The following is a 27,315-nucleotide window of genomic DNA, read 5'->3' as shown; positions in this document are numbered from 1 at the left end:
AAGACCTTATCACGATGAGGTTTCATTTCATTTAAACACTTCTGATAGGTACCTATCCCTAGTTCAATAAGATAAATGTAATTTAGGCTATTCAAGAAAGGAAATTCAGACAATGATGGAAGATGTAACAAATTTTATTATTACAAATATAATTTTTTCATTTTCTGCGCAATATTATGGAAAGCCTTCGGACTCGGGTAGGCTGGTACGCAACTTTCACTGACCTTCAGAGTTCGATTTGAACTGCGACATAGTTGAGTGATTGAAAATACTATCACAAAGATATACAACTGGCTATATGCAGCACTAAAAGAACGCAATATGCAACAACGCGTTGCACAGTACCTGAAAAGTAGTAAAACTTACTGAAAACCCATGCTTTTTAAATACATGTATTAGGCTACATGGCACCATGAGAACATTCATATTTTTATGAGAGAGACTAAACAGAATTTAAGTTAGGCTAATTATGGAGAGAATAGAATGTCCATGCAGACGCGCACAAAAGCCAACCATACGTTATCGACTATACGAGAAACAAACCGTATGCTATACGCTTTTCTGTACCAAACTGCGCCCTTGAGTTTTCTAAGTATAATAATTTAAAATGGGATCGTCTGTCACTATTCGAGTTTGTAAAATAATCGTCACTTTCCTCCTAAACTTGTCACTAGTTACTGGAGCTCACCTCCGGGGACAACGGTTGCTCTTGCGCGCTCTGTTTCCCAGTGGGCGGCGCGCGTCGAGGTCCAACAGCAGAAATATAATATATAGTGGGGTCTGCAGGGCTACCACAATGGGAGGAGTATGGAAATAATGCTGAGCCCTGCCCACCGACTGCAAACATATAAGACACCCTGCTGAAGCAAAACTAGTCAGTAAAGTCTTACATCTTGCTGAAAAGTGTGACTAGAGAACAACTTCACCATAACTCACCAAGCTTAATCTGAGATAATTTCCCAAGAAGTATTGAGACTGTCACCATGGTCTCAGCAGGATACTTTGGACTTAAACTAACCGAACTAGTTTTATATTAGATGGATTCATTGAAATTGAACATCACAAAATCGCTTTTGAAAAGTGAGCTGGACTAAAACTGACAGTGTTGAAAAAAGTGGAGCTTTTTTGTAGTGTTTTTTTCTATTTACAATATCTGTCTCCAGGAATAGGTAATAAATCATCCAGAACCATGGCACTGCTGGACACAGAGTTTGAGGTGAAGGGCAGCAGTAGCATCATCAGGGAGTGGAGTGGACAGGTCCAACCAGCGCTGGTCGCCTCCTTGGTTTTCCTCTTCTGTCTGGAAGCCTGTCTGTGGGTCAGGAATCTCAGACTCAAGAGAAGGTTGCCAGGACCTTTTGCCTGGCCGGTGGTGGGCAATGCCATGCAGCTGGGGCAGATGCCTCATATCACCTTCTCCAAGCTGGCAAAGAAGTACGGCAACGTGTATCAGATAAGACTGGGCTGCAACAACATAGTGGTGCTTAATGGAGAAACAGCAATACGAGAAGCTTTGGTTCAGCACAGCACAGAGTTTGCAGGCAGACCTGACTTTGTGTCTTTTCGGATGATTTCAGGAGGCAGGAGCATGACATTCACTAACTACAGCAAACAGTGGAAAATGCACCGGAGAATTGCACAATCTACCATTAGAGCTTTCTCCTCAGCAAACAGCCAGACCAAGAAAGCATTTGAGCAGCACGTTTTAGGAGAATCTATGGATCTTGTGCAGGTATTTCTGAGAATGAGTGCAGATGGACAATATTTTAATCCCGCTCATGAATTTACAGTAGCTGCTGCAAATGTAATCTGTGCCCTGTGCTTTGGAAAACGTTATGGTCATGATGATATTGAGTTTAGAACTCTACTAGGCAGAATGGACAAGTTTGGAGAGACGGTGGGGGCTGGCAGCTTGGTGGATGTCATGCCCTGGCTTCAGAATTTCCCAAATCCTGTCCGCAGCGTCTACCAGAATTTCAAACACATAAATGAAGAGTTTTTTGCCTTTGTGAGAGACAAAGTGGTGCAGCACAGAGAAACCTTCAACCCTGATGTGACCCGGGACATGAGTGATGCTATCATTAATGTGATTGAGCACGGAAAGGACAGTGGACTGACCAAAGACTTCACAGAAGGAACAGTCACAGACCTTATTGGAGCCGGCCAAGACACAATGTCAACCGTTTTACAATGGATTCTTCTGCTTTTGATCAAATACCCCATCATCCAAACCAAGCTGCAGGAGCAGATTGACAAAGTGGTAGGCCGTGACAGGCTGCCCTGTATTGAGGACAAAGCCAGCCTGGCTTACCTAGATGCCGTTATCTATGAGACCATGCGCTACACCAGCTTTGTACCCCTCACCATCCCCCACTCCACCACCTCAGATGTCACCATCGAAGGCTTCCACATCCCCAAAGACACAGTGGTCTTCATCAACCAGTGGTCTGTCAACCACGACCCTTTACAGTGGAAGGACCCACATCTCTTTGACCCTTCACGGTTTCTAGATGAAAATGGTGCCCTTGACAAGGACCTGACTAACAGCGTCATGATCTTCTCCACTGGTAAGAGGCGATGTATTGGCGACCAGATTGCCAAAGTGGAAATCTTTTTATTTACAGCCATCTTGCTTCACCAGTGTACCTTTGAGAGCAACCCCTCAGAGGCCCTGACCCTTGATTGTTCCTATGGGCTCGCACTGAAGCCCCTGCACTACACCATCACAACCAAGCTCAGGGGGAAGGTGCTCGGTCTTGTGTCACCTGCATAAAACCTCATCCCAATATTGTGACTCAAGGCCAGCAAAAACTACAAGTTTGCCAAGCAATGATATTATACAGTGAGTATTAGTAAACATGCACTGAATGTTGTTGTTGAGTGTAATAATTCATATTTAATATTTAATTAATATCTGATCACAATTTAATATGTTTGCATTGTTGTTGATACAGGATTGAAAGTATGATTACAGTGATGGAAGGTTTGCTAGGTGTAGCTATATCTCCTGTGTTAGGGCCAGGGGACGGGTCATGGGGTCAATAAAGTTGAACAGGTTCTCAAACTATGTACTTGATCATATTCTTTAAGGAAGTATACTTTTGTTTTATATACATTTTGAGTTTTGAGCGTACTTCATATACATTATTCAGCATGTTAACATATGAAAATATGTGCAGGAAACTAGAATATTCCTCAACAGTCAATGGAAGGTTATGTCACAGTGGAATATGCCTGTGAGTGTTTGTGAATGTTGTAGTCACACCTGAAGGACCACAGTTTGTTGCCTTGAGGACTTTGTGGATTTCTCTCATTACAATGGTGATGTTTCAATGTATTTATCTTTTTCACATAAAGCTTTTACATTTAAAAATATATATATTTCAGGTATGAACAATATTTGTTAAGTATTATAATCAAATCCACTATCTACTGTACACCATGCATATGAGCACATTGAATACTGTTGACAGATGCTGACAAACTGCTAAAGGAAAATCAAGATACGTATTTTCCATAGCCTACCGTGTGAAGACAATTCAGCGTTAACAAGACTGTTGCCTCTGTGCAACTTCACGCTCAGTGTCTCCAACAATATTTAGAGGTGTTTCAATGGAGAGGTGGGTTTCTACTGGAGTCTAGAAGTGTGGTACCGATAACGCTGATGAACAGGTGGGAGAGGACCAATTCCAAACACTGACCACATTGATCTTCTCAGAAATCTACTTTACTGAACAGGCACTCCAGCTACACAGCCCCTCCCTTCATATCCAAACCAACTGTCACTAAATACAATATTACTACACAAATCAATGGAGTTTTGATGTATTTAAAAAAATGCATGGATGTTTACACCTCAAGGCTCTGAAGTCTATAGATGTAATGTCACCTTTGTCAAAGAACATGTATTCAGAAATGTATTAAACATTGTTCAGAATATCTGCCTCTCTCAAACCAAGAAACTCAACTACAGCATGCGTTGAATGTCCAGGCAAGGATTCATGATTGAAAATATGTTGTTTTGTTTGTTTGTTTGTTTTATATGATTGAAAAATAAGCTACATCTGGAATGAATAAAGCCACGTTTAAATCAATCAGGGGCTGATAGTGACTGATTCTGCTTCTCTCTCGTTTGTCATTGATTAACTCATTAAGCACCTCATCACCGGAAGGATTGCATTCTCCTCTCCATGTGTTGTTCTTTGTAGTAACACACTCCATGTACAGCAGAATGAATATGAGGTGGTGCATAACATATTACAAAGTAACAATTATTATGGCAATTCACACTCTAAGGTACATTGTATAATACAATACTTAATCAATTATAATAAAACTGTAAAGAAGTGTTTATCACTGGTTACATTCATTTTGTTTTACAGCTAATCTACACCAGTCCTGGATGTTTGATCTCATCAAAACTGTTAAAACACATCAAATGTATTTGAATTGTGATCTGGTTTGGCAACAATACATCATATAACTGAGGAATCTCTCCTTGCAGCAAGCATTACCATCAGAGCACAGAATTCCATAGTAGTTGAATTCCTGCTGTATAGCATTGAAACCCCAGTAGGTCTACTTTCTAAAAGTTATTTGTTTCTCTCCATAGCCTTATTACTAGTGTAATTGTCAGAGGTCCCTGTTTTGAAATCACTTTTTAACTATTTCGATAAAGCCTCAAGCCTAAGAGTTATATTATCTCATTTATATGTATAAAAGGACCCTTATGCTAACAAAAGCTTTTGTAAATGTATACTTTTATAAAACATATACAAGTGTATTGTTTCTCTGTTCTGTGTCCAGATGCAAAACCCAGAGCTTTCATAGTCATATCTTGGATTCTATTCCTAGTGGTGTTTAGAGTTAACAGAACATGGGCTTAAAATAACAGATAAAAAAATGATGTCATTACAAATGCATACATTAGTTTACAATCCACAGAAGAAAGCTCAACTGAATATTTTAAAGTTACAAGCAGTCCTCCCTTAGCCTGGGTACTTCACTGAGACTTTTGCTTTATTTATTTTATTTTGCTGTATTTCAGTCAGGAAAAAATCCTACATACATTCTAGTCATTTAGCAGACGGTTTTATCCAGCACAATTAGGGTTATGTGCCTTGCTCAATGGCACATCAACAGATACTTCACCTAATCAGCTCAGGGATTCAAACCAGCGATCTTTTGGTTACTTGCCATCATGCTTAACCGCAAAGTTACCTGCCGCCTTAGAGAGGTAATCAAGCGATTTCCACAATCCAGAATATAACCGGACCAATCAGTGTCCCGTGAGTTTAGTTACGGTGAGTTTAGCTGAGGTGGTCTTTGTTACTGAAATCTGGAACCCTAACTACTACACCATTTATAGAAACCATCTAAAATTATCCCCTGCGGTACCTGTATTGTGTTTAAAGGTAGTGCAGCCCAATCTTTCAGGTCCTCTGGCCCGCTAAATCTAAACTCTTTCTGTTTTAGCCCTTGGCTGGCAGGCCTGACTGGTTGTTGCTTTCCTTGTTGTCTTACCGTGGGGTTGAGTGTTAGGTATAAGAAAGTACTGACACTTAGCTGGAATGAGCGACGCGGTGCTAAAAGAAATGAATAGGAGTTTTAATGCCTGCTCTGTGGTCACAATGGGAGGGGAGAGATAATAAAAAACCTGAGTCCCTGACCACTCCCACTAAGAAGATATATAAGGGAGTGTCAAAGCTGAAATCTTCATTCCTCTAATGTGGTCATCTGAAGACGGACACCAAATACACCACTGCTAACCACTCAACCTGATCGAGCCTGTTCACAAGCCAGCACGGAGGAGGAGACAGAGACAAAGACTGTAGTGTGTAAGAGGTGCTAAAAACCTTCTTCATTGTCTCGATTCATTTTCTACATTTTCAGATCATAATGTAGGACTGACCATACTTAAAAAAAGACTACTTATTTTTTAATTTTTTGGAATTGAGGTGAGAGGAGGATCCATTTAAATTATAAGGTTACCAGGAATAACGTTCAACAAAGAAAAAGTGTAATCTCTCAGAATTTGAAGAATTGGACAACAGAAATAGAACATCTTAGAACCATGGCACTGCTGGACACAGAGTTTGAGGTGAAGAGCAGCAGCAGCATCATCAGGGAGTGGAGTGGACAGGTCCAACCAGCGCTGGTTGCCTCCTTGGTTTTCCTCTTCTGTCTGGAAGCCTGTCTGTGGGTCAGGAATCTCAGACTCAAGAGAAGGCTGCCAGGACCTTTTGCCTGGCCGGTGGTGGGCAATGCCATGCAGCTGGGGCAGATGCCTCATATCACCTTCTCCAAGCTGGCAAAGAAGTATGGCAACGTGTATCAAATAAGACTGGGCTGCAACAACATAGTGGTGCTTAATGGAGACGCATCAATACGAGAAGCCTTGGTTCAACACAGCACAGAGTTTGCAGGCAGACCCAACTTTGTGTCTTTTCAGTCAGTGTCTGGTGGTAACAGCATGACATTCACTAACTACAGCAAACAGTGGAGGACCCACCGGAAGATCGCTCAGTCCACCATTAGAGCTTTCTCCTCTGCCAACAGCCAGACCAAAAAAGCATTTGAGCAGCACATTGTGGCAGAGGCCACTGAGCTCATTGAAGCTTTCCTCAAACTCAAGGGACAGTTTTTCAACCCTGCTCATGAACTGACAGTAGCTGCTGCTAATGTAATCTGTGCCCTATGCTTTGGAAAACGTTATGGACATGATGACATTGAGTTTAGAACCCTTCTTGGCAGCGTGGACAAGTTTGGAGAGACGGTGGGGGCTGGCAGCTTGGTGGATGTCATGCCCTGGCTTCAGTATTTCCCAAATCCTGTCCGCAGGGTCTACCAGAACTTCAAAGACCTCAATAAAGAGTTTTTCACCTTTGTGAGAGACAAGGTTGTGGAGCACAGGGAGACATTTGACCCTGAAGTGACCCGGGACATGAGTGATGCCATTATTGGGGTCATTGACAAGGCGGACAGTGATACCGGGTTGACGGAGGCCCACACAGAAGGGACAGTGTCTGATCTGATTGGTGCAGGACTGGATACTGTGTCCACTTGCCTTCATTGGATGCTCCTTTTATTGGTGAAATACCCCAACATCCAAACCAAGCTGCAGGAGCAGATTGACAAAGTGGTAGGCCGTGACAGGCTGCCCTGTATTGAGGACAAAGCCAGCCTGGCTTACCTAGATGCCGTTATCTATGAGACCATGCGCTACACCAGCTTTGTACCCCTCACCATCCCCCACTCCACCACCTCAGATGTCACCATCGAAGGCTTCCACATCCCCAAAGACACAGTGGTCTTCATCAACCAGTGGTCTGTCAACCACGACCCTTTACAGTGGAAGGACCCACATCTCTTTGACCCTTCACGGTTTCTAGATGAAAATGGTGCCCTTGACAAGGATCTGACCAGCAGTGTGATGATATTCTCAGCAGGAAAGAGGCGATGTATCGGTGACCAGATAGCCAAAGTGGAGGTCTTTTTATTTTCTGCTATTTTGATTCACCAGTGCACATTTGAAAATAATCCAAGTCAGGACCTCTCCTTAGACTGCTCCTATGGGTTAACACTGAAGCCCTTGAACTACAAGATCTCTGCCAAGCTCAGAGGAGAATTACTTACTGGGGCATAAAATCTTGTTCTTTGTGTTTTCAAACAGAACACCCGTTAATGGAGTGCAGTAATCCAATGTAATATTAAAGGTATGTACACAACAGTGAATGTTTATGCTTTAATACTGTAGGTACCAACCATAAGATTTATATTAATACTTTACTATTATTATTATCATTAGCTAATCTGATTGTTGATTGTATAAATCAGTTTTTGTGAAAGATAACTGAATCATGTTTGTATTTCTATAATTTTATTGTACAAACTATCTATGGGAAATTCCTGACATTTGGAATCAAGATATGTTATCCCTCCAGATTTAGGAAAATAGATATTGTAGCAATTCATGTTACAAAATATCCCTCCTAAATTCTCATAGAAATTGGAAACACATGATATTTGAGTTTTATGGACAATTTCACGCCATCAAAGTATTATGTCACAGTAGAATTTAATTTACAAGACAAATTAATACAAAAATAACCTAGAGATATGTGTGCAGATTGCTACACAAGTGTTATGTAAGAATTGAAATTACTATGATGTGACAGCCCAAAGTCACAGTTTGTAATAATCTTTTGTTATATCTGAGGGTATTTAGTTTGGCCACCCCAAATTGGCATATAAACTGGTGGTCATGAATCGATTTTACTGTAAGTACTTTGTTGTTGCAGTGATGTGGAGAAATCATGTGTTGTGTTGCCCATGTTGAGATATCTGAAGAATTATACATCCTCTGACCCATTCAGATATGTATTCATTGTGTTTGTATCTGCATAAGTACATACTGTAATAACAATTATAGATTTTCAGAAGTTTTGGTGCACTTACATAATTCCATTGTATTATGTTCTGGTTGGGTCATAAACATGTAGTGTATGATATTCATAGTGCCTGAGCTCCATGCAATAAATCCTATGCTCCTTCTCAGCCCTGTCTGTCGCGTATCTCAGTCTTAGGAGAGCACAAATGCTATGAACAAGACAATGCAGGGAGGTCAAAGAGGTAATAATAGATCATGATGTCGAGTCTGTGTGTTGCCATGAAAGATTGATGCGGACCTTGGGTGTTAGCAGCACACATGCTCTGCCTCCAGACCCCAACACCCTGGGTCTGGTAGGGCATATGCAGTCACAGCCCCAGCCACAGGCCCCACTCATCAATATTTCACCCAGGGCACTCTTGTACTTGGGCTGTAATCCCTATTTAACCCACGCACTCTGATTCAGGAGCAGCCAGGTCACCCATAATACAAGTCAGTATTCGACGTCCGTCCCTGTCTGAGGACGTCAAGAAATGACGTGGAAACCGGCCACTAGGGGGAAAAGTGAGTGCGGTTTTGCTAGGGCAGGGCTGCCCAACCCTTTTCCTGGAGATCTACTGTCCTGTAGGTTTTCAGTCCAACCCTAATTTAGCATATCAGATTCAGCTAGTTAAGGTCTTGTTGAGCAGCTAATTAGTAGATTCAGGTGTGTTAAATTAGGGTTGGACTGAAAACCCACAGGACGATAGATCTCCAGGAAGAGGGTTGGGCAGCCCTGTGCTAGGGTGTTGTGGGCAGGGATTGCAGATGAGTATAAGCATCTGCCTCTGGCTGAATCAAAAGATTGCATGTTCGAATCCAGTGATAGAAATTTGTTTTTGATACATTAGTTTTAAGCCTATCACAAACCTTAACACTTACCTTAACCATTCAGAGTTAATGCCTAACCTTAAGAACTTTTAGTTTATGCCTGATCTTAACCTTTACTTTATAAATTCGTAGTTAATGCCTAAACTTGACCTTATACACTTAGAAATTTGACATTTGGAACAATTTCGAAATTTGACGTTTGAGAAACATGGATGAACGTCTAATTCTGATGTGAGACTGTGAGAGCTGGTAGTTCAAGAGAGTGCCATCTACTGCATCTGCCATCCATCTCAATGCCATCCGAAAGATAACTTTGAATGTATCTATACTGTATATGTCGCTCTGCAATCTCAAATGTATTCTATATATAAAAGTGGATGTAAAACAGAACATTTCTTGAAAGACAAGGATAGGAACACAGTATATTTGCTCTGAGATAAGACAGATATGTCACATTTACACAGGAAATTACTCTAGGAAAATATTTAGAGTATATATGAGAATTAGACAACCCTTGGACGTCTTCTATTTCTTCTCCGTAACTACTACTGCAACTCTGTAGGCCATAGTGATTCTTCTCACCTCCTTACAGCTACAAAATACTGATAGACATAAATATACATCTACATTTCACATACAAGTTGTTACAGATGTAGGATCTTAATTTGATCACTCTTTTGTTGCTGATAATTTTCCTCCACAGCAGGAAATGCAGATTTGTGTATTCAAGGTTTAAAAAGGCTTCTAAAGTTTGTAATTTCCACTTTAAAATGTCAAACTTGACAAAAAAGATGTAAACCGTTCATCTATAGACGTACATCTATTTAAAAAATTTGCTACTAGTAAATCGTTCAGGTAACCAGGTGCACGGAAGTCTATTTGCAATGTCTTACAATGGGCATTTACCGTCACGATATTGACATTCTCTAATATACTGCAGAAATGCCCAATTGACTAGCCCGTTGAACTCGGGATGGCTGGGTAGTGATAGTGGTTCCTCTCCATCGCTCAGTGGTGTTGATTTCAGTCTGTCAATTTGGTGATGGTTCATCACTGTTTAAAATTATTGCAAACGGACACAAGTTAGCCATCAAGTCAACGTCAGTCAGAAAAGAAGATATCATTCTGACACCAAACTGATACATACTGACACCAAACCCACTTTGTCCAACACGTTTAGAAGCCAACTATTACATACAGTTGAAGTTGGAAGTTTACATACACCTAGGTTGGAGTGGCTTCCATCTGGCCACTCTACCATAAAGGCCTGATTGGTGGAATGCTGCAGAGATGGTTGTCCTTCTGGAAGGTTCTCCCATCTCCACAGAGGAACTCTGGAGCTACAGTTGAATTCGGAAGTTTACATACACTTAGGTTGGAGTCATTAAAAGTTGTTTTTCAACCACTCAACAAATTTATTGGGAACCAACTAAAGTTTTGGCAAGTTGGTTAGGACATCTACTTTGTGCATGACACAAGTCATTTTTCCAACAATTGTTTTACAGACAGATTATTACACTTATAATTCACTGTATCACAATTCCAGTGGGTCAGAAGTTTACATACACTAAGTTGACTGTGCCTTTAAACAGCTTGGAAAATTCCAGAAAATTATGTCATGGCTTTAGAAGCTTCTGATAGACTAATTGACATAATTTGAGTCAATTGAAGGTGTACCTGTGGATGTATTTCAAGGCCTACCTTCAAACTCAGTGCCTCTTTGCTTGACATCATGGGAAAATCTAAAGAAATCAGCCAAGACCTCAGAAAAAATGTAGACCTCCATAAGTCTGTTTCATCCTTAGGAGCAATTTCCAAAGGCCTGAAGGTACCACGTTCATCTGTACAAATAATCAATCCCAGAACAACAGCAAAGGATATTGTGAAGATGCTGGAGGAAACAGGTACAAAAGTATCTATATCCACAGTAAAATTTGTCCTATATCGACATAACCCGAAAGGCCGCTCAGCAAGGAAGAAGCCACTGTTCCAAAACCACCATAAAAAAGCCAGACTACGGTTTGCAACTGCACATGGGGACAAAGATCGTACTTTTTGGAGAAATGTTCTCTGGTCTGATGAAACAAAAATGGAACTGTTTGGCCATAATGACCATCGTTATGTTTGGAGGAAAAAGAGGGAGGCCTGCAAGCCAAAGAACACCATCCCAACCGAGTGGCAGCATCATGTTGTGGGGGTGCTTTACTGCAGGAGGGACTGGAGCACTTCACAAAATAGATGGCATCATGAGGTAGGAAAATTATGTGGATCTATTAAAGCAGCATCTCATGACATCAGTCAGGAACTTAAAGCTTGGTCTCAAATGGGTCTTCCAAATGGACAATGACCCCAAGCATACTTCCAAAGTTGTGGCAAAATGGCTTAAGGACAACAAAGTCAAGGTATGGAGTGGCCATCACAAAGCCCTGACCTCAATCCTATAGACAATTTGTGGGCAGAACTGAAAAGCATGTGCGAGGAAGGAGGCCTTCCAACCTGACTCAGTTACACCAGCTCTGTCAGGAGGAATGGGCCAAAATTCACCCAACTTATTGTGAGAAGCTTGTGGAAGGCTACCCAAAATGTTTGACCCAAGTTAAACAATTTGAAGGCAATGCTACCAAATACTAATTGAGTGTATGTAAACTTCTGACCCACTGGGAATGTGATGAAAGAAATAAAAGCTGAAATAAATAATTCTCTACTATTATTCTGACATTTCACATTCTCAACATAAAGTGGTGATCCTAACCTAACCTAAGACAGGGAATATTTACTAGGATTAAATGTTAGGAATTGTGAAAAACTGAGTTTAAATGTCTTTGGCTAAGGTGTATGTAATCTTCCGACTTCAACTGTATTTCAGAGCCGGCCCAAAATTCACAGCGCCTTCTGTTTAAACCATAAAAAAACCTTAAAACACGTAGTTATGTTCTAGCTGCGGGTCCAGTTATGACATTATGTGTAGTCCTAGCTGAGGCGACCCCAAATCCCGAGTTTCGGCTTAATAGGTCATTCGGAGCCCGAGCAGCGACCTTAATTAGTGCTGAAAATTCTCTTTTTCCGGGCATTGCTACGGGGTCATTGAATGAGCTATCGTACAGAAACTTTAGAGTCTGTCTCTATGGGTCGAGGCAGTTTCAATGCACCTAGTCTTGTGATTCTGGCGCTTTTCTAAATGTTGTCATTTGCGCGATGATCAAAATGAATTGAAGTCATTGCAAATGGATGAGGCTGTTTCTCAGCCTGAGAACCTTCTAGAGCCACATAACTCACTGTGCATTATTGACTTAAGCTCTAGAACATGTACAGTATATAAAGTTTCAGAGCTCTAGATCTGACGGTTCTTTGATAGTTCGAACGCAGGTACCTATTGCAGACTTTTTGTGTCTGTAAGCCTCACACTGTGTCACTCCCCATTGACTGTGTGTGTGTGTGTGAGTTCAGAAAATCATAGAAAATCACGGAAATCACGTAGAGCTCCGAAACCCGCCTTAACGGATTTGTCTGAACACGCTGCAACTGGATCTATTTTTTTATTTTTAAATAACACATTTCTTTAACCATCAACGAACGGACATTGAATTATTTCTCGTAAATTACCATCGATAAATGGCTGGATCTTTTAGTCCTTACACCGTAGGTTCATGTTCTTTGACGTGAAGCGGTCAAATTAGCGCTCTATTACCGTTTTTGACCTTTAATCCCAGAAAATGGGCCTTAACTCAAAAAGCGTTGAGGCCTCGACGCCATCTTGTTGGGCTAAAAGGCCATTTGGCCAAACCTGTGCTCACCTAGTTTCGTCTTCGAAGTCTTTTCCATTTAGGAGAAATGGCCATGTCACTTTGTTGATGTTTTGTCCATTTGCATTAAGCAGCCATTTTGATGGAATTTTCCGGAACAGTGGAAAAAATACCCAAAATTTTTAAATGAATATAACGGAAACCAAATGTCTGAGATACTTTATTTGATGGCTTCCCAGAAGATCTGGCCCTGGGGCACGACCTGAGTCCGTTGGCCTATTTTAAAAACACTTGCGGACGTCTAGTAATGGACCGTACTTTTGCAATATGGAGATCCTCATCAACCATACGGGTAATGCCATCGTAATGCCCTTATGTAGGTCAGTGACAGAGTCCACAGAGAGGTGAGACCAGGGACATTGTGGAACCGGCAGGGGAAGGAGCTTTCCACAAGGGAGGTGTCTGGGTGTCTTAGACTGGGCACAGATGGAGCAGGAAGAGACATACACCCGGATGTCTCTAGCCAAGGTGGGCCACCAGTACTTCTCAGTCAGGCAGGCGATGGTACGGCCTATCCCAGGATGACCCCGACACAGGTGCCATGTGCGCCCAGGTAAGGCAGTGGTCCCGCACACCCGTGGGCACGTAAGTGCGGTTCTCCGGGCATTGTGCAGGTGTGGGTTCCATAAGCAGGGCCTGCCGTATGTCGGTATCCATGTCCCACACCAACATGATACGGAATGGAGGGATGATGGGCTCTCCTCTCCCTGCCTCTCCTCTGCATCATAGAGGCAAGACAGGGCGTCCGCCTTCACGTTCTTTGAGCCTGGCCTATAGGAAAGCGTGAATTGGAACCTGGCTAAGAATAGAGCCCATCTGGCCTGTCTTGGGTTTAGCCTCTTCGCTGCCCTGATGTACTCCAGGTTGCGGTGGTTCGTCCACACCAGGAAAGGATGTTTGAACCACCCAAACCAGTGCCTCCACACCTTCAGACCCTTCTTGACCGTCAAGAGTTCCCGGTCACCTACGTCGCAGTTCCTATGGGCGGAGCTCAGCTGTTTGGAGTAGAAGGCGCAGGGCCACAGCTTTGGAGGGGTTCCGGTGCGCTGGGACAGCACTGCCCCGACTCCTACTTCGGAGGCATCCACATCGACGATGAAGGGGAGTGAGAGGTTGGGATGTGCCAGCATGGGAGCAGTGGTGAAGTGTGCCATCAGCATCTCGAATGCCCTCCCCACCTTCACCATCCAACAAAGCCGCTGGGGATCTCCTCTCAGCAGGGAGGTAAGAGGCACGACCACATGCTGAAGCCCCGGATGAACCTCCGGAAATAGTTGGCGAACCCCAGGAATCACTGGACTGCTTTGGGGATGGGCCATGACCTGACTGCGCTGACGCGTTACTCCTCCATCTCCACTCCCTCTGTGGATATGAGGTATCCCAAAAAGGACACGGACTGCTGAAAAACAAATATTTTTCTTGTTTAACATATAGATGATTCTCCAACAGTCTTTCCAGCACAGACCTGAGCAATGAGACATGCTGGGCGCGGTCAGCAGAATAGACAAAAATGTTGTCTATATAAACAACAATGCCCAGTCCCAGCATGTCCCAAAACACTTAGTTAATAAAGGCCTGGAAGACTGAAGGAGCATTAGACGGGCCCGTGGTCGTGGAAAAGGCAGTTTTCCATTCGTCGCCTGCACGAATGTGCACCAGATTGTCGGCGCTACTCAAGTCCAGTTTCGGGACGTACTGCGCCCTGTGCATTTGTTCGATGATGGTTGGGATGAGGGGTAAAGGATAGCTGAACTTAACGGTGGCTTTATTCAGTGTTCGATAATCAATGCAGGGGCGCAGGCCCACATCTTTCTTCTAACAAAAAATAAGCTTGAGGAGGCTGGTGAAGTAGAGGGGCGGATAAAACACTGCTGGAGGCTCTCCTGCATGTAGTTCTCCATGGCCTCGGTTTCCACATTGGAAAGGGGTTAGACATGTCCTCTCGGGAGCATGCGTCAGACAGCAGGTCAATGGACCAGTCCCAGGGGCGATGAGGAGGCAGGCGTGTAGCCTGGGTCTTAGAGAAAACCCGGGGCAGATCCTGACATTCATCCAGGAAATCCACTTGAGGGGTGTGGTCCGGACTTTCCACCGTAGTGGTGTTGACAGATATCGCGAGACACCTCCCCTGACACTCCTGCGACCAACTCAGAAGTCTCCTACCGGACCAGGAAATAACAGGGTTATGCCAACTCAACCAGGGGAGACCTAAAACAATGGGGTGATTCCCGGCAGCTTCGGAATCAATCAGAGCTAATGGGAGTAAGGGGCTAGGATATTCAGGGAATTTAATGGGAAAACACACTGGTTGAGTTGACAGAAAAGGAGAGGAGATCTTGCATCCTCCCTGGGTTGAAGTAGGGGAATTCCCTGGCTTGTCACCTCCTTGCCTATTAGTGGATAGAGGGAAGGTCGGGGAGAAATGTCCCCTTCCTCCACAATAGGTGCAGAGGCCCAGATTCCTCCTTCTCCGACGCGTTGCTTCATGTAAACATGCAGAGCCCACCTCCATCGGCTATGGTCACAGAGCAGATGGAGCCATAGGCTCTGGATTCCGGCAGGTCTTCATCGGGACCACAGGAGGATGTCCAACCGACTCGCCATGCTGATGAGCTGGTCGAGTGACAGGTTGTCATCACGGCAGGCTAACTACATTTGTACCTCCTCCCGCAGTCAACTGTGGAAAACAGTGACCATAGCCGACACGTTCCATCCGGTGGAGGCTACGATGGTCTAGAACTCCAGGGCGAACTCAGAGGTGGTCCTAGATCCCTGGCGTACTTGGAGTAGGCGCTCACCCCCCTCTCGGCCTTCCACAGGATGATCAAACACCAAGTGGAATAGGGTGAAGTGCTTGTAGGACTCGACCTCGGGTCCACCTTTTTCCCAGACCGCGGCACCCCAGTCCAGGGCCCGTCTGGTCGGTGCCGAGATGACGGTGGCAACCCTGTCTCTCCCGGAGACAGCCTCGGCGTAGCGAGCGAGGTACAGGTTGCATTGCAGAGGAATCCCTTGCATCTCGCTGGCTCACCATCAAAGTGCTCCAGGTGGGACAGGGATATTCCACGGACCGGCTCAGATGGGACGGAGGCAGGTAGTGGTGGTGTGGGGGCTGGTGCCAGAACCGGTGCTGGAGACTGGAGGGACTGCACATTCCCCTCCAAACGCAGGATGGTTGCCGATACACTGCCCATGGCACTGTAGAGTCTGGAGAGACAGTCCTCATGATGCCGGACTGTCCCTACGATGGTCGCCAGCTCGACCTTTCCCGGTGTCTCCATTAGATGGGTTGATTATTCTGTCAAGTTGTATAATGACAGGAGATAGGCGCATTAATACGAAATAGGAGTTTTATTTCTCTACCAAAAATAGACTACGTCATGAACATGATGGGGACGAAGCACAAAACAAACACATATATATACAGGGCTGTAACCAAAATAAAGAGAGAGGTGTAAACCTCTAATAAATACACGGGACGAGACCCATAATAACAATACATGGGACGAGACCAGTAATAACAAGTGCACACTAACACGAAAGCCGATACAACAGACCACAGGTACTCACAAGACCAATGGACATGGAACAATAATCAACAAGGACAATGGGGAACAGAGGGCACATATATACACATGCTAATCAGGGGGAATGGGAACCAGGTGTGCGTAATGAGACAAGACAGTCTGGGGTTGGTGGTAATGATCCAGTTCAGTGACGAGCAGCAGTACCGGGGGAATCAGTGACATATTTGGTAAAAGACCAAGTCCATATTATGGCAAGAACAGCTCAAATAAGCAAAGAGAAATGACAGTCCATAATTACTTTAAGACATGAATGTCAGTCAATGCGGGAAATTTCAAGAACTTCTAAAGTTTCTTCAAGTGCAGTTGAAAAAACCATTTGAGTGATATGATGAAACTGGTGACTACCTCATGAAGCTGGTTGAGAGAATGCCAAGAGTGTGCAAAGCTGTCATCAAGGCAAAGAGTGTGTGTGTGTGTGTGTGTGTGTGTGTGTGTGTGTGTGTGTGTGTGTGTGTGTGTGTGTGTGTGTAACTATGTCAAAAGCCTTTTTATTTAAGGTAAGATGCCCAAGTAATAATTTGTATTGAATGAACATACTGAATGAGACAATTTGATCGAACATATCATTCTATGTTGACTGAATTTTAGCCTATGTTTTCTCACGTTGGAGCTAATTTTGGGCCAGCTAAAAAGTTATATTAACGTAATACTTTGACCGAAAAGTTGTGTAAACTAAAGAAAGGCTGTGAAACCAGTTACTGAATAATATTTAGTTGAAACAACTATATTTTATTTACAGTGTGTACATGCAGGGCTCCCTTGCAAAAGAGGCCTTGGTCTCAATGGGATTTCCCTGTTAAAATAAAGGTTAACCCCTTACGCTCGTGGAAATTGGCTAATTGAAATGTTTCAAACAGAAGAAATGTAAAACATATGCATGACCATGGTAGCAATAATGATAGAGAACAATTTGGAGATTATGGGGAAATTATCAGGCCAAAAGTGAGAACAAAATAGTTCACCTTACACAAGATTGAATCCAAACATTACACTGTTGATTTTATGTGCATTTTACATTTACTGTACTTTTCACAGCATTTGTCAACAACAAAATTTGAAAATACTCTGGATACATTTAGTACCTAATAATAATATTCATTGACATTTTGGAATAGGTGCGAGATAAGAATAGAATATTACAAGGGGTTTGAGTGAGATGTCTAACTGGTCTCTTCAAGTGCTGACACACCTCTCCAAACTGTGCACAGTTCCTAAGTAATTTCAATGCACTTTTATGACTCAAGGAAAGAGCCTTCAACTATTAAGTGCTCTTTTGAGCTCTCCTAGCTTTGCCATTGATGAACTGGAGCAAGTACACTTGTGGGTTTTTCTTAGGAACACAGCCCTGCGTCCCCACCATCACACAATATCTGCTCTTGTTTACGCAATCCAAAATGTAAATCGTAATCTAGTTCAGGTGGGCATAATTTGAAAGCTTATTCTATTGCCAACATGGATAGCTAAGTTATAAAATGTGATCTTACAGTTTTTGTCTGAAGTGCCTTTTGAAAGCCTAACAGATTGTAAGATGATGGTGTCATGAGATGGAGTCATGATGGAGTCAGGAGCTTGCATTCAAGTACGTGTTCGACCACAAATTTTCTTCATAATACAATTATTAACATATTCTCACTCTATTCAGGACAACGCAGGGTATAACGCATGTCATCCTTGTAACTGTGGATTAAACATAGTGATCATAAACGTTGATAGTGTAAATGACAAGAATTTTCAAATATGGAAATGTGAAGTGCACATTTGGACTCGTTGTGTGGTTTGCTTGTATGACATCAGTGGCATTTATTACAATCCTCAACATCTCATCTTTCAGATGCCTATTTACAGCATTTACCTCACTCAAACAACAACAAATGTGCAAAAGTAGCTAAATTAGAGGGAGGGATGGGGGTATCTTCTTGTCGCACCCAGTGCTCAAGTTTATAACGTCTGTTAGTCAAATCCGATACAACGCTGACTGTCAAATCCGATACAACGCTGACTGTCAAAACCGATACAACGCTGACTGTCAAAACCGATACAACGCTGACTGTCAAAACCGATACAACGCTGACTGTCAAAACCGATACAACGCTGACTGTCAAAACCGATACAACGCTGACTGTCAAATCCGATACAACGCTGACTGTCAAATCCGATACCACGCTGTGAAACGGAAAACCTGAGCTCCGATTTCATGTATACCGTGTTACTGTCATAGAAATCATTCTATTTCAATGGTTACTGACCAGTCACTGCGTTCCAATTTCGGCACTTATCAGTGATAATGTCTGCCATTTTCAACCAGTATATGGGATGACAGGGGCTATGAGCGGAAAGGGCCACAATAATAACAAAAATAAATAAATAAATATTAATTCCATATTATGTGACCTGACCTTCATCAGTAAAGGTCATTGTTGTAGGTCATTGTTGTGTAATTATAAGTAGTTTTGGGGACTTAATTCCAATTTCCAAATTTCCTTCACTAAACAAAAAATTATTTTCAGGAAACAAAATATGAATACATCTGCATAGGTGAAATGCACATGCAACAAACTGCAAGCACATGGTTTGGTCAAATTTTTATATGAACATCAGGAATTGTTGGAAAGCATAATTTATTAAAATTAACAAAATGTTATAACAAAATATTCAAGATAAACACACATGCACACACATACCCCACATACAGGGGTTTCTAGATGAAGCATTGACTGTGAGAGCTGAGGTAACAGTCTAGTCTCTGATTTGACAAAGTCCAGACTTCTCCCATGTGCGTGTCTCAATTGTTTCCCCCAGAACCATTGGACCTTCAGTCCTGCAGTTTTTTGGGGCTTCTAATGCTTCCTCCAGACTATTGCAGACATTCTTTACATCATAGAGGTCTGTCAAAAGAAAAGGCAGAAGTTCTGTCAGGATTTACTACATAGACCCTCCCCAGTGCATTTCCCCGGTAGGCAGACGATGACGTGTGGCGTGGGCAGCTGTGAAGGTTAGGCCAGCACACCATAGAGGGACCATTCACACGAGATCATCACTACCCAGATGGCCAACCACTGACTCTTTTATAGGAATGACCATGTTGTTGTCATGGTCTTGTGCAAATTAACTCTAATGACAAATAAATCGTAGTTTCAAAAAGTTGTACAGTAGGGATAAAACTCAATAAACTGGAGGAAGTAAAGAGTGCATTGCCAAGTTTAGAAAATATGTATTTTAACTGTTGTTTTGTGGACTGTGTTGTGTCATGATGGATGTGTGTCCCCATGTAACTTCTCAGGAAGAGGGAGAGCTGGGTAATTCATGCTGTAAGTCAGGCGGCCCCAGGAGACCATAAAACTTGTGTAGTGTCAGATATAGAAGCGTCAAGCAGTCTCACAGGACGTAACTGCTCAGACAAAACAATCCGCTGGCACCACTCTTAAGCACCCGAAATGGAACTGTCTTTGAGAAGCAGACAGATCTGTTATGTTTTTTAATGGGGAAATAAATTGTATTATTGCTGTGTATATTTTTTCAAGTAACAAGAGGAGGTTGGAAGCACAAGAGAGTGTGCTATCCCACATATGGGTAAGATATCAGAGGGGAAAAAACAATAGCTTCTCAGATATCAAACACACAGATCTTCAAATCGAATTAAAGGATTGTCTTTTACTGCAAAAACACAACTAAAGGGATACAGAAGCATATTGCTTAGTTTTTAGGAGCTATAGCTCAATCTGTCGATAGCTGATACTGCGTTGCCCTTGACAAGACAGTGACAGTCACAAATGGAGGAGGAGATTCATCATCAGCACAGCTGCTTGGGAATAATATAATGTAACATGTGACATACTGTAGCCTAATGAACCCCATTTGTGTGGATTGAAAATAACTATCATCAGCCTACTCCATAACATTGAACCCTCCCTAAACTTCCAGCCCGGCCCTTGGTGCTATGGGAAGAGAGAAAAACAGAAAAGGAGATGGCACATGCTGTGGCAGACCTTGCCCAGCCATGCGCTCTTGGCAAGAGACACACTATGTTTAGCGTAGATGCACGCACGGCAGCTATTCATATAATTAGGCCCATTGAGCAAACTAGCCTGTTACTATGGTGATGTAAAGCCTCTGCGTCTGGTAGAAGCATGGGCTTAACTCCTCGGCTTGCATGGAAAATCATAACAACAATATAAACACAGGCAGATTAAGGATGTTCCTGGAATTAAAGGGAAAACCATCATTAGCTTGTTAGCATTATGCACTTTTCCCAACTGAGCGTGTCCTACTAAACCAGGCCGCAAAGCCCTGGTCCACAGTTCTGCTGATTGATTGTGGCCTACAACTGAGGGGCATTGAGAGATGCTTCCCAGCTAACAACAAATGTTCCCAAAACTTTAGAGAGCGTTCCCTTAAGAGTCTCATTAGGTCATTAACTAACATTTTCATAGGAATGCTCCTGTGATGTGTAAGGAATGTTTCCAAGAATCAATTCCCTTAATGTCAAATAGAATTTACCCAGAACGTGGTTACCATGTTCTCAGAACTTAAGATATGAATGTCCTAGACACGTTTCATGGGAACAGTTTTCTATTGGGTAGGATAATATTCCCCAATTGTCCCACCAAACTTACAAAGAACATGGTTGCAATGTTCTCAGAACTTAAGATATGAATGTACTAGACACATTAAATGAGAATGTTGCAAGAACATTCATGTGTCCAGTTTTATGTTGGTTAGGAGAATATTCCATCAATGTCCTACCAAACACACACAGAACATGGTTGCCGTGTTCTCAGAACATAAGATATTAATGTTCTTGACACATTTCATAGGAACATGGCAAAAACATTTGTGTCCAGTTTTCTGTTGGTTAGGAGGATATTTTGTCAACGTTCCACCAAATCACAGGAAGTTGCTGAGGAGAGGACAGCTCATAATAATGGCCGGAACAGAGCAAATGGAATGGCATCAAACACATGGAAACTGTTTTTGATACCACATCACCAATTTTTTACAACAACAACCTGGGGAATAGTTACAGGGGAGAGGAGATGAATGAGCCAGTTTTAAGCTGGGGATGATTAGGTGACTGTGATGGTATGAGGGCCAGGTTAGGAATTTAGCCAGGACACCGGGGTTAACAACACTAATCTTACAATAAATGTGATCTTTAGTGACAACATAGAGTGAGGACACCTTTTTAACATCCCATTCAAAAGATTGCACCCTACAAAGAGAAATGTCCCCAATCACTGCTCTGGGGTATTGTTTTTTTTTTTTTTTGACCAGCGGAAAGGGTGCCTCCTACTGGCCCTCCAACACCACTTCCAGCAGCATCTGGTCTCCCATTCAGGGCCCAACCAGGACCAACCCTGCTTAGCTTCAGAAGCAGACCAGCAGTGTGAAGCAGGGTGGTATGCTGCTCCAGCCATTACCCTGAGCCCGTCCTCACTAATTAAGGTGCCACCAACCTCCTGCGCACCAAACATACACAGAACATGGTTGCCGTGTTTTCAGAATATACAATATTAACGCGCTAGACATGTTAAATGAGAACTTTACAAGAACATTAATGTGTCCAGTTCTGTGGGTTAGGAGAATATTCCATCAAGTTCCCACCAAACATACACAGAACATGGTTGCCATGTTCTCAGAACATAAGATATTAATGTTCTAGATGCTTTTTCATGTTTCATTTGGTGCTTCTGGGCAAAGAGAACATTACTGCCTTTGCTTCAAGAGCTTGAACTATAAGGTTCTGTTACGAATTTGTTACGAATTGCAATTTTTACAACATGTTACGAATTTGCTAAATGTATGATATGTTACAAATTCCAACATTATCTAGGTGACTAGGTGGCTAATGCTAACGTTAGCTAGGCTAGGGCTAGGGTTAGTGGTTAAGGTTAGGAGTCATGTTAAAGGGTTAAGGTTAGGGTTAGGGGAAGGGTTAGCTAACATGCAAAGTATCTTAAAAGTAGTAAGTAGTTGCAAATTTGTCTGTGATGAGATTCAAACACTCAATCTTTGGGTTGCTAGACATTCGTGTTATATGTCTATAACACCATCCACCCCGACCAACCACCCTACTTTAGTTTTTGTGGGTTTGTTTTCATCATGTCCCAGACATTTCTAGGACAGTAAAATGTGTTTCACACATAATTGCCCAGGAGGAAGGCAAGTCAGGGCTTCGTGTGCTGAATGATACACCATTGACGGCTTCCGGTGTATTGATGGGGGGGGGGACAAGATCTTAAAATAAATGTATTCCTGCTTTGTGGCATTTCGAGAAAGCTCTATGCTATACTGATTGAACTGTACATTTTGTGCATGTAGATATGCTTATCCTTGTTCAATAGAGCCATTGGACGTCTTTCAGCGATATTCCTATTGGTGGATTCAGCGCTAAATATACAAACAGACACATTTTTTCCAGTCTCTGATAGACTACAACATATGTTGGGCGGTGCTTTGTGCACTGTCACCTGTCCCTCCCCAAGGCGGGGCCTTTTTTTAACCATTGTGTGGTGTTCATGGTTTTGTTATTCACCCAATGTTCGCGGGTCTTATGAACCCATAACATTATTGGGTTTTTAAATACAGCCATAATAGTTTACGTAAAATTACTTAATATTTAAGACTTAGTTGTTGACTTATATCAATTACAAGCAATCTGGACAGCATACATGGTTAATATTTACCATTTACCTCTGCTAGATCACATTTATCAGTAAAAGCACTATTCGTTTATTTTTTTATAAAATGTAATCAAGACATGGGTGGAAAGAATTATATTTACTTGAACAAATATGAATGAAACAAGATTTTCATCACTATTGATGTTTATTGCTTCGAACTGAACAAATTGGAAGGACAAATTTTGCATACAGTATTTTATGGAAATGATAAACGAACCCCATTGAACACAAATTAAGGCCGGTCTACACACCACATAAGGGACAGAGTTTTACTGTGTGTGTGTGTGTTGCAAATGTATTTCTTGCACTTGATGCAGTTGATGCACTTGTGCATATGTATCACTCTCATTAACATCTGCTAACCATGTGTATGTGACCAATAAAATGTGATTTGATTTGATTACTGTGTCTTCCTGTCGTTCAAAGAGGATAATCCTGGAGTTAATGTTGAAGTTTTCCAGAGACATTGTTGCACGGAAAAGTTCTCTACCAGTTTCTGCATCCCACTGGGATTCTGTGAATTCCCCATTGGATCTGAACACACCAGCAAGGATAAGAACCCCAAAGTATGCATGTAAATGAGTTTGGTCCATCTCCTTCCATCTCTCCCCAAAAACACAGCTTCTCCCCAAATTAGTGCAGTCCAGAATGATTTTCTGGATGGTGTCTGGGATGAACATTTAAAAAGAAGACTTTATGTTCTGCACATGAGTAATCGCCATCTGTGTCGGCCCTGGTTGCATCCTTATCACATTGGCAGCCATGGTGGCTCATTCCTTGGACAAGAAGACGATTCAAGTGGACAATTTTTGACATCCACATTTCTTCTCCTGCAGGCTGTTGATGAGCTGGTTGCTGACGGGCTGGCTGATGGTCATTCTCATCCTTTTCGTCCAACTCACTGTCAGACTCCGAATTAACAGAGACATGATCATATTCGGAAAATTCTTAATCTTCCGAAGTAGAAGATGCTCCTTCCACACTAGCTTCTCTCTCTGCAAAAATGATTTCTTAGACCCTCTGAGCAGAAATTATTTTTGCAATACTGATTGATTGTGGTAAGGAGCCACACATGCAAAGCAATTTATTTGTTGTGTCCCTCCCCCAATTTTCACCTGGCTGGGGTAGAGTGTGGGAAAATACAGAATTTTTTCAATGTTTCGAAATAATGTATTGAAATAAGGTATTGTAATAACATTGTGCAGGTTCCTGCAAGACATTGTGTAGTTTCACACACTACAAAGGGTAAAGAGTGTGAGAAAAGCAGGAGACAGGCAGACGGGTAGGGAAACAGACAGGTTCTTGGTGCTATGTTGAAACAGCAGGTCCAGGGAGGAGGAAGACAGAGTGAAGGCACACAGCAAACCTTTTTGTAAAATGTTTACTTGTTTTCACCTACACACACATTTTTCAACACTTTTATTACCCTCGGGTCCAGTGGACCCAAACACCACATATGTAATATAAATGTGTAGGGGGGTGCACAGTGCGCACTCAATGAAAATGTGTTATTTTACATGTTCTTCACAGAAAATGAGGCAAATCCAATGAGTCTCAGGTTGAAAAAATTATTCATTGTGTCTTTTTTCTTTTAGTAAACATTAAATATGGGTCCCACAGACCCGAACACCACACAAGGGTCAAAAGGAGACAGACACTAACAACACAATCCTTGAAAGAACTGACCAGATGAAATGGAGGAGTTTTTGATGTACTATTAGCTACATTCAACCATACAGTGCATTTGGAAAGTATTCAGACCCCTTGACTTTTTTGAAATTTTGTTACATTATAGCCTTATTCTAAAATTAAAATTAATTAAATTCTTTATCAATCTACACACAATACCCCATAATGGCAAAGCAAAAACATGTTTTAAGAAACGTGTGCAAATATATTAAATATAAAAAACTGAAATATCACATTTCCATAAGTATTCAGTCCCTTTACTCAGTACTTTGTTGAAGCACCTTTGGCAGCGATTACAGCATCAAGTCTTCTTGGGTATAACGCTACAAGCTTGGCACACCTGTATTTGGGGAGTTTCTCCCATTCATCTCTGCAGATCCTCTCAAGCTCTGTCAGCTTGGATGGGGAGTGTTGCTGCACAGCTATGTTCAGGTCTCTCCAGAGATGTTTGATCGGGTTCAAGTGCAGGCTCTGGCTGGGCCACTCAAGGACCTTCAGAGACTTGTCCCGAAGCCACTCCTGTGTTGTCTTGGCTGTGTGCTTAGAGTCGTTGTCCTGTTGGAAGGTGAACCTTCGCCCCCAGTCTGTGGTCTTGAGCGCTCTGGAGCAGGTTTTTCATCAAGGATCTCTCTGCTCCGTTCATCTTTGCGTCAATCCTGACTAGTCTCCCAATCCCAGCCACTGCCACCACCGTAGGGATGGTGCCAGGTTTCCTCCAGACATGGCGCTTGGCATTCAGGACAAAGAGTTCAATCATTTTTCACATGGTCTGAGAGTCTTTAGGTGCCTTTTGGCAAACTCCAAGAGGGCTGTCGTGCCTTTTACTGAGGAGTGGCTTCCGTCTGGCCACACTACCATGAAGGCCTGATTGGTGGAGGGCTGCAGAGACGGTTGTCCTCCACAGAAGAGCTCTAGAGCTCTGTCAGAGCGACCATCAGGTTCTTAATAACCTTCCTGACCAAGGCCCTTCTCCCCCGATTGTTCAGTTTGGCTGGGCGGTCAGTTCTAGGAAGAGTCTTGGTGGTTCCAAACTTCTTCCATTTATTTTTAATACATTTCTAAAAACCTGTTTTCACTTTGCCATTATGGGGTATTGTGTGTAGATTGCTGAGGATTATTTTTTTTAAATCCATTTTAAAATAAGGATGTAAGATAACAAATTGTGTAAAAAGTCAAGGGGTCTGAATACTTTCTGAAGGCACTGTACTGTCTGCCTACCTACCTAGGTACATTTGTACGGTCTGGTAACTGTGCAAAGGTTGAGGGTTATGCCATATTTGTCTGTATTAGGATAGATATTGTTGTAATTGTAATCTCTGTGCCTGTGCACATGTATGCATGTTCAACAAGTCTACCCGAATGTTGACGTTATGCTGGCATAGTTCAACTGTCGTTCAAACTACAATAAATTATTACATTTGTTTGTCTTACAGACAATACAATAGTGCTTGGGCTTCTTCCTGGAGTGTATTCTAAATACAGAAACATACTCCATTTGCCTGTGTGTGTCATTGTAGCAGAACTGTATCCCGTGAACTGTATCTCTCTCTAAGGATTAGACATTATGTTGGATTTCAAGCAGATGACTCATGAGGAGCTGAATGGCAGTTTGATCATGACATCACTCCTCCCACAGGTTTACAAGTATGCCCCGAACTTAACTACGCAGATCATAGTCTAATTTCTTACTGTATGTTTCTTTGTGAATGGCAATTTCATTAACACCAGTTCTCTTAGCTACAGATTGTTACACCAGATAATGTGATTTAACCAAAGATTTTTGGTATCCATTACTGGGAGTAACAGGATAGGTACAGAATATTTTTGGCCAACCTTAGCGATGCCGTCTTCATCCTCGATTCAGGGGAACAGGAGTCTCATAAAATGTATAAGTCCAGTTGCAGGGGGTCAGTTTGAATTTAGAAAATGCTACGTTATTAAAATAAAAACTTTTTCGCTCAATGAAGTAATCCAACAATGTGTACGGTGCCATCTTGTCTAATTCAAGTCTTCTCTAATTAATCGAGACAGGTCTCTGTCATCATGATATGCAGTAATTTGGGGTGGACACCCACCTGTCTCATTCAATGAGTGAAGACTTGAAATAGACAAGATGTCAGCAAACATCTTTGGGTAAATCACATTATCTGTACTTGTGTGTATCTACACCTGAACTGTCCTACAATTTTAATAAAAAAAATGTTGTATCTTACTTTTACCATATAATATTATTGTTGAATACCCAGTTCTCTTGAGTTAGCTTTAAATAGTGTACACTCCCCTGTGTATACTCCCCT

The 27,315-nt window shown here is 42.3% G+C and overlaps 2 protein-coding genes across 2 annotated transcripts; both read left to right on the top strand.

Moving 5' to 3' along the window:
- Positions 1-890: 890 nt before the first annotated feature.
- Positions 891-4,094, top strand: LOC106583171 (cytochrome P450 1B1). The gene has a single exon (XM_045715646.1). The coding sequence runs from the start codon at positions 1,190-1,192 to the stop codon at positions 2,771-2,773; it is 1,584 nt and encodes a 527-aa protein (XP_045571602.1). The 5' UTR covers positions 891-1,189; the 3' UTR covers positions 2,774-4,094.
- A 1,629-nt stretch (positions 4,095-5,723) lies between these two features.
- LOC106583235 (cytochrome P450 1B1) lies at positions 5,724-8,556 on the top strand. Its single transcript, XM_045715634.1, has one exon. The coding sequence runs from the start codon at positions 6,074-6,076 to the stop codon at positions 7,643-7,645; it is 1,572 nt and encodes a 523-aa protein (XP_045571590.1). The 5' UTR covers positions 5,724-6,073; the 3' UTR covers positions 7,646-8,556.
- The last annotated feature ends 18,759 nt before the right edge of the window (positions 8,557-27,315 follow it).

Source organism: Salmo salar, chromosome ssa01 (genome assembly GCF_905237065.1).
Source record: "Salmo salar chromosome ssa01, Ssal_v3.1, whole genome shotgun sequence".
Classification (NCBI taxonomy): Eukaryota; Metazoa; Chordata; class Actinopteri; order Salmoniformes; family Salmonidae; genus Salmo; species Salmo salar.
Note: the sequence above shows the minus strand (reverse complement) of the source record. Positions and strands in the feature narration are given on the sequence as shown.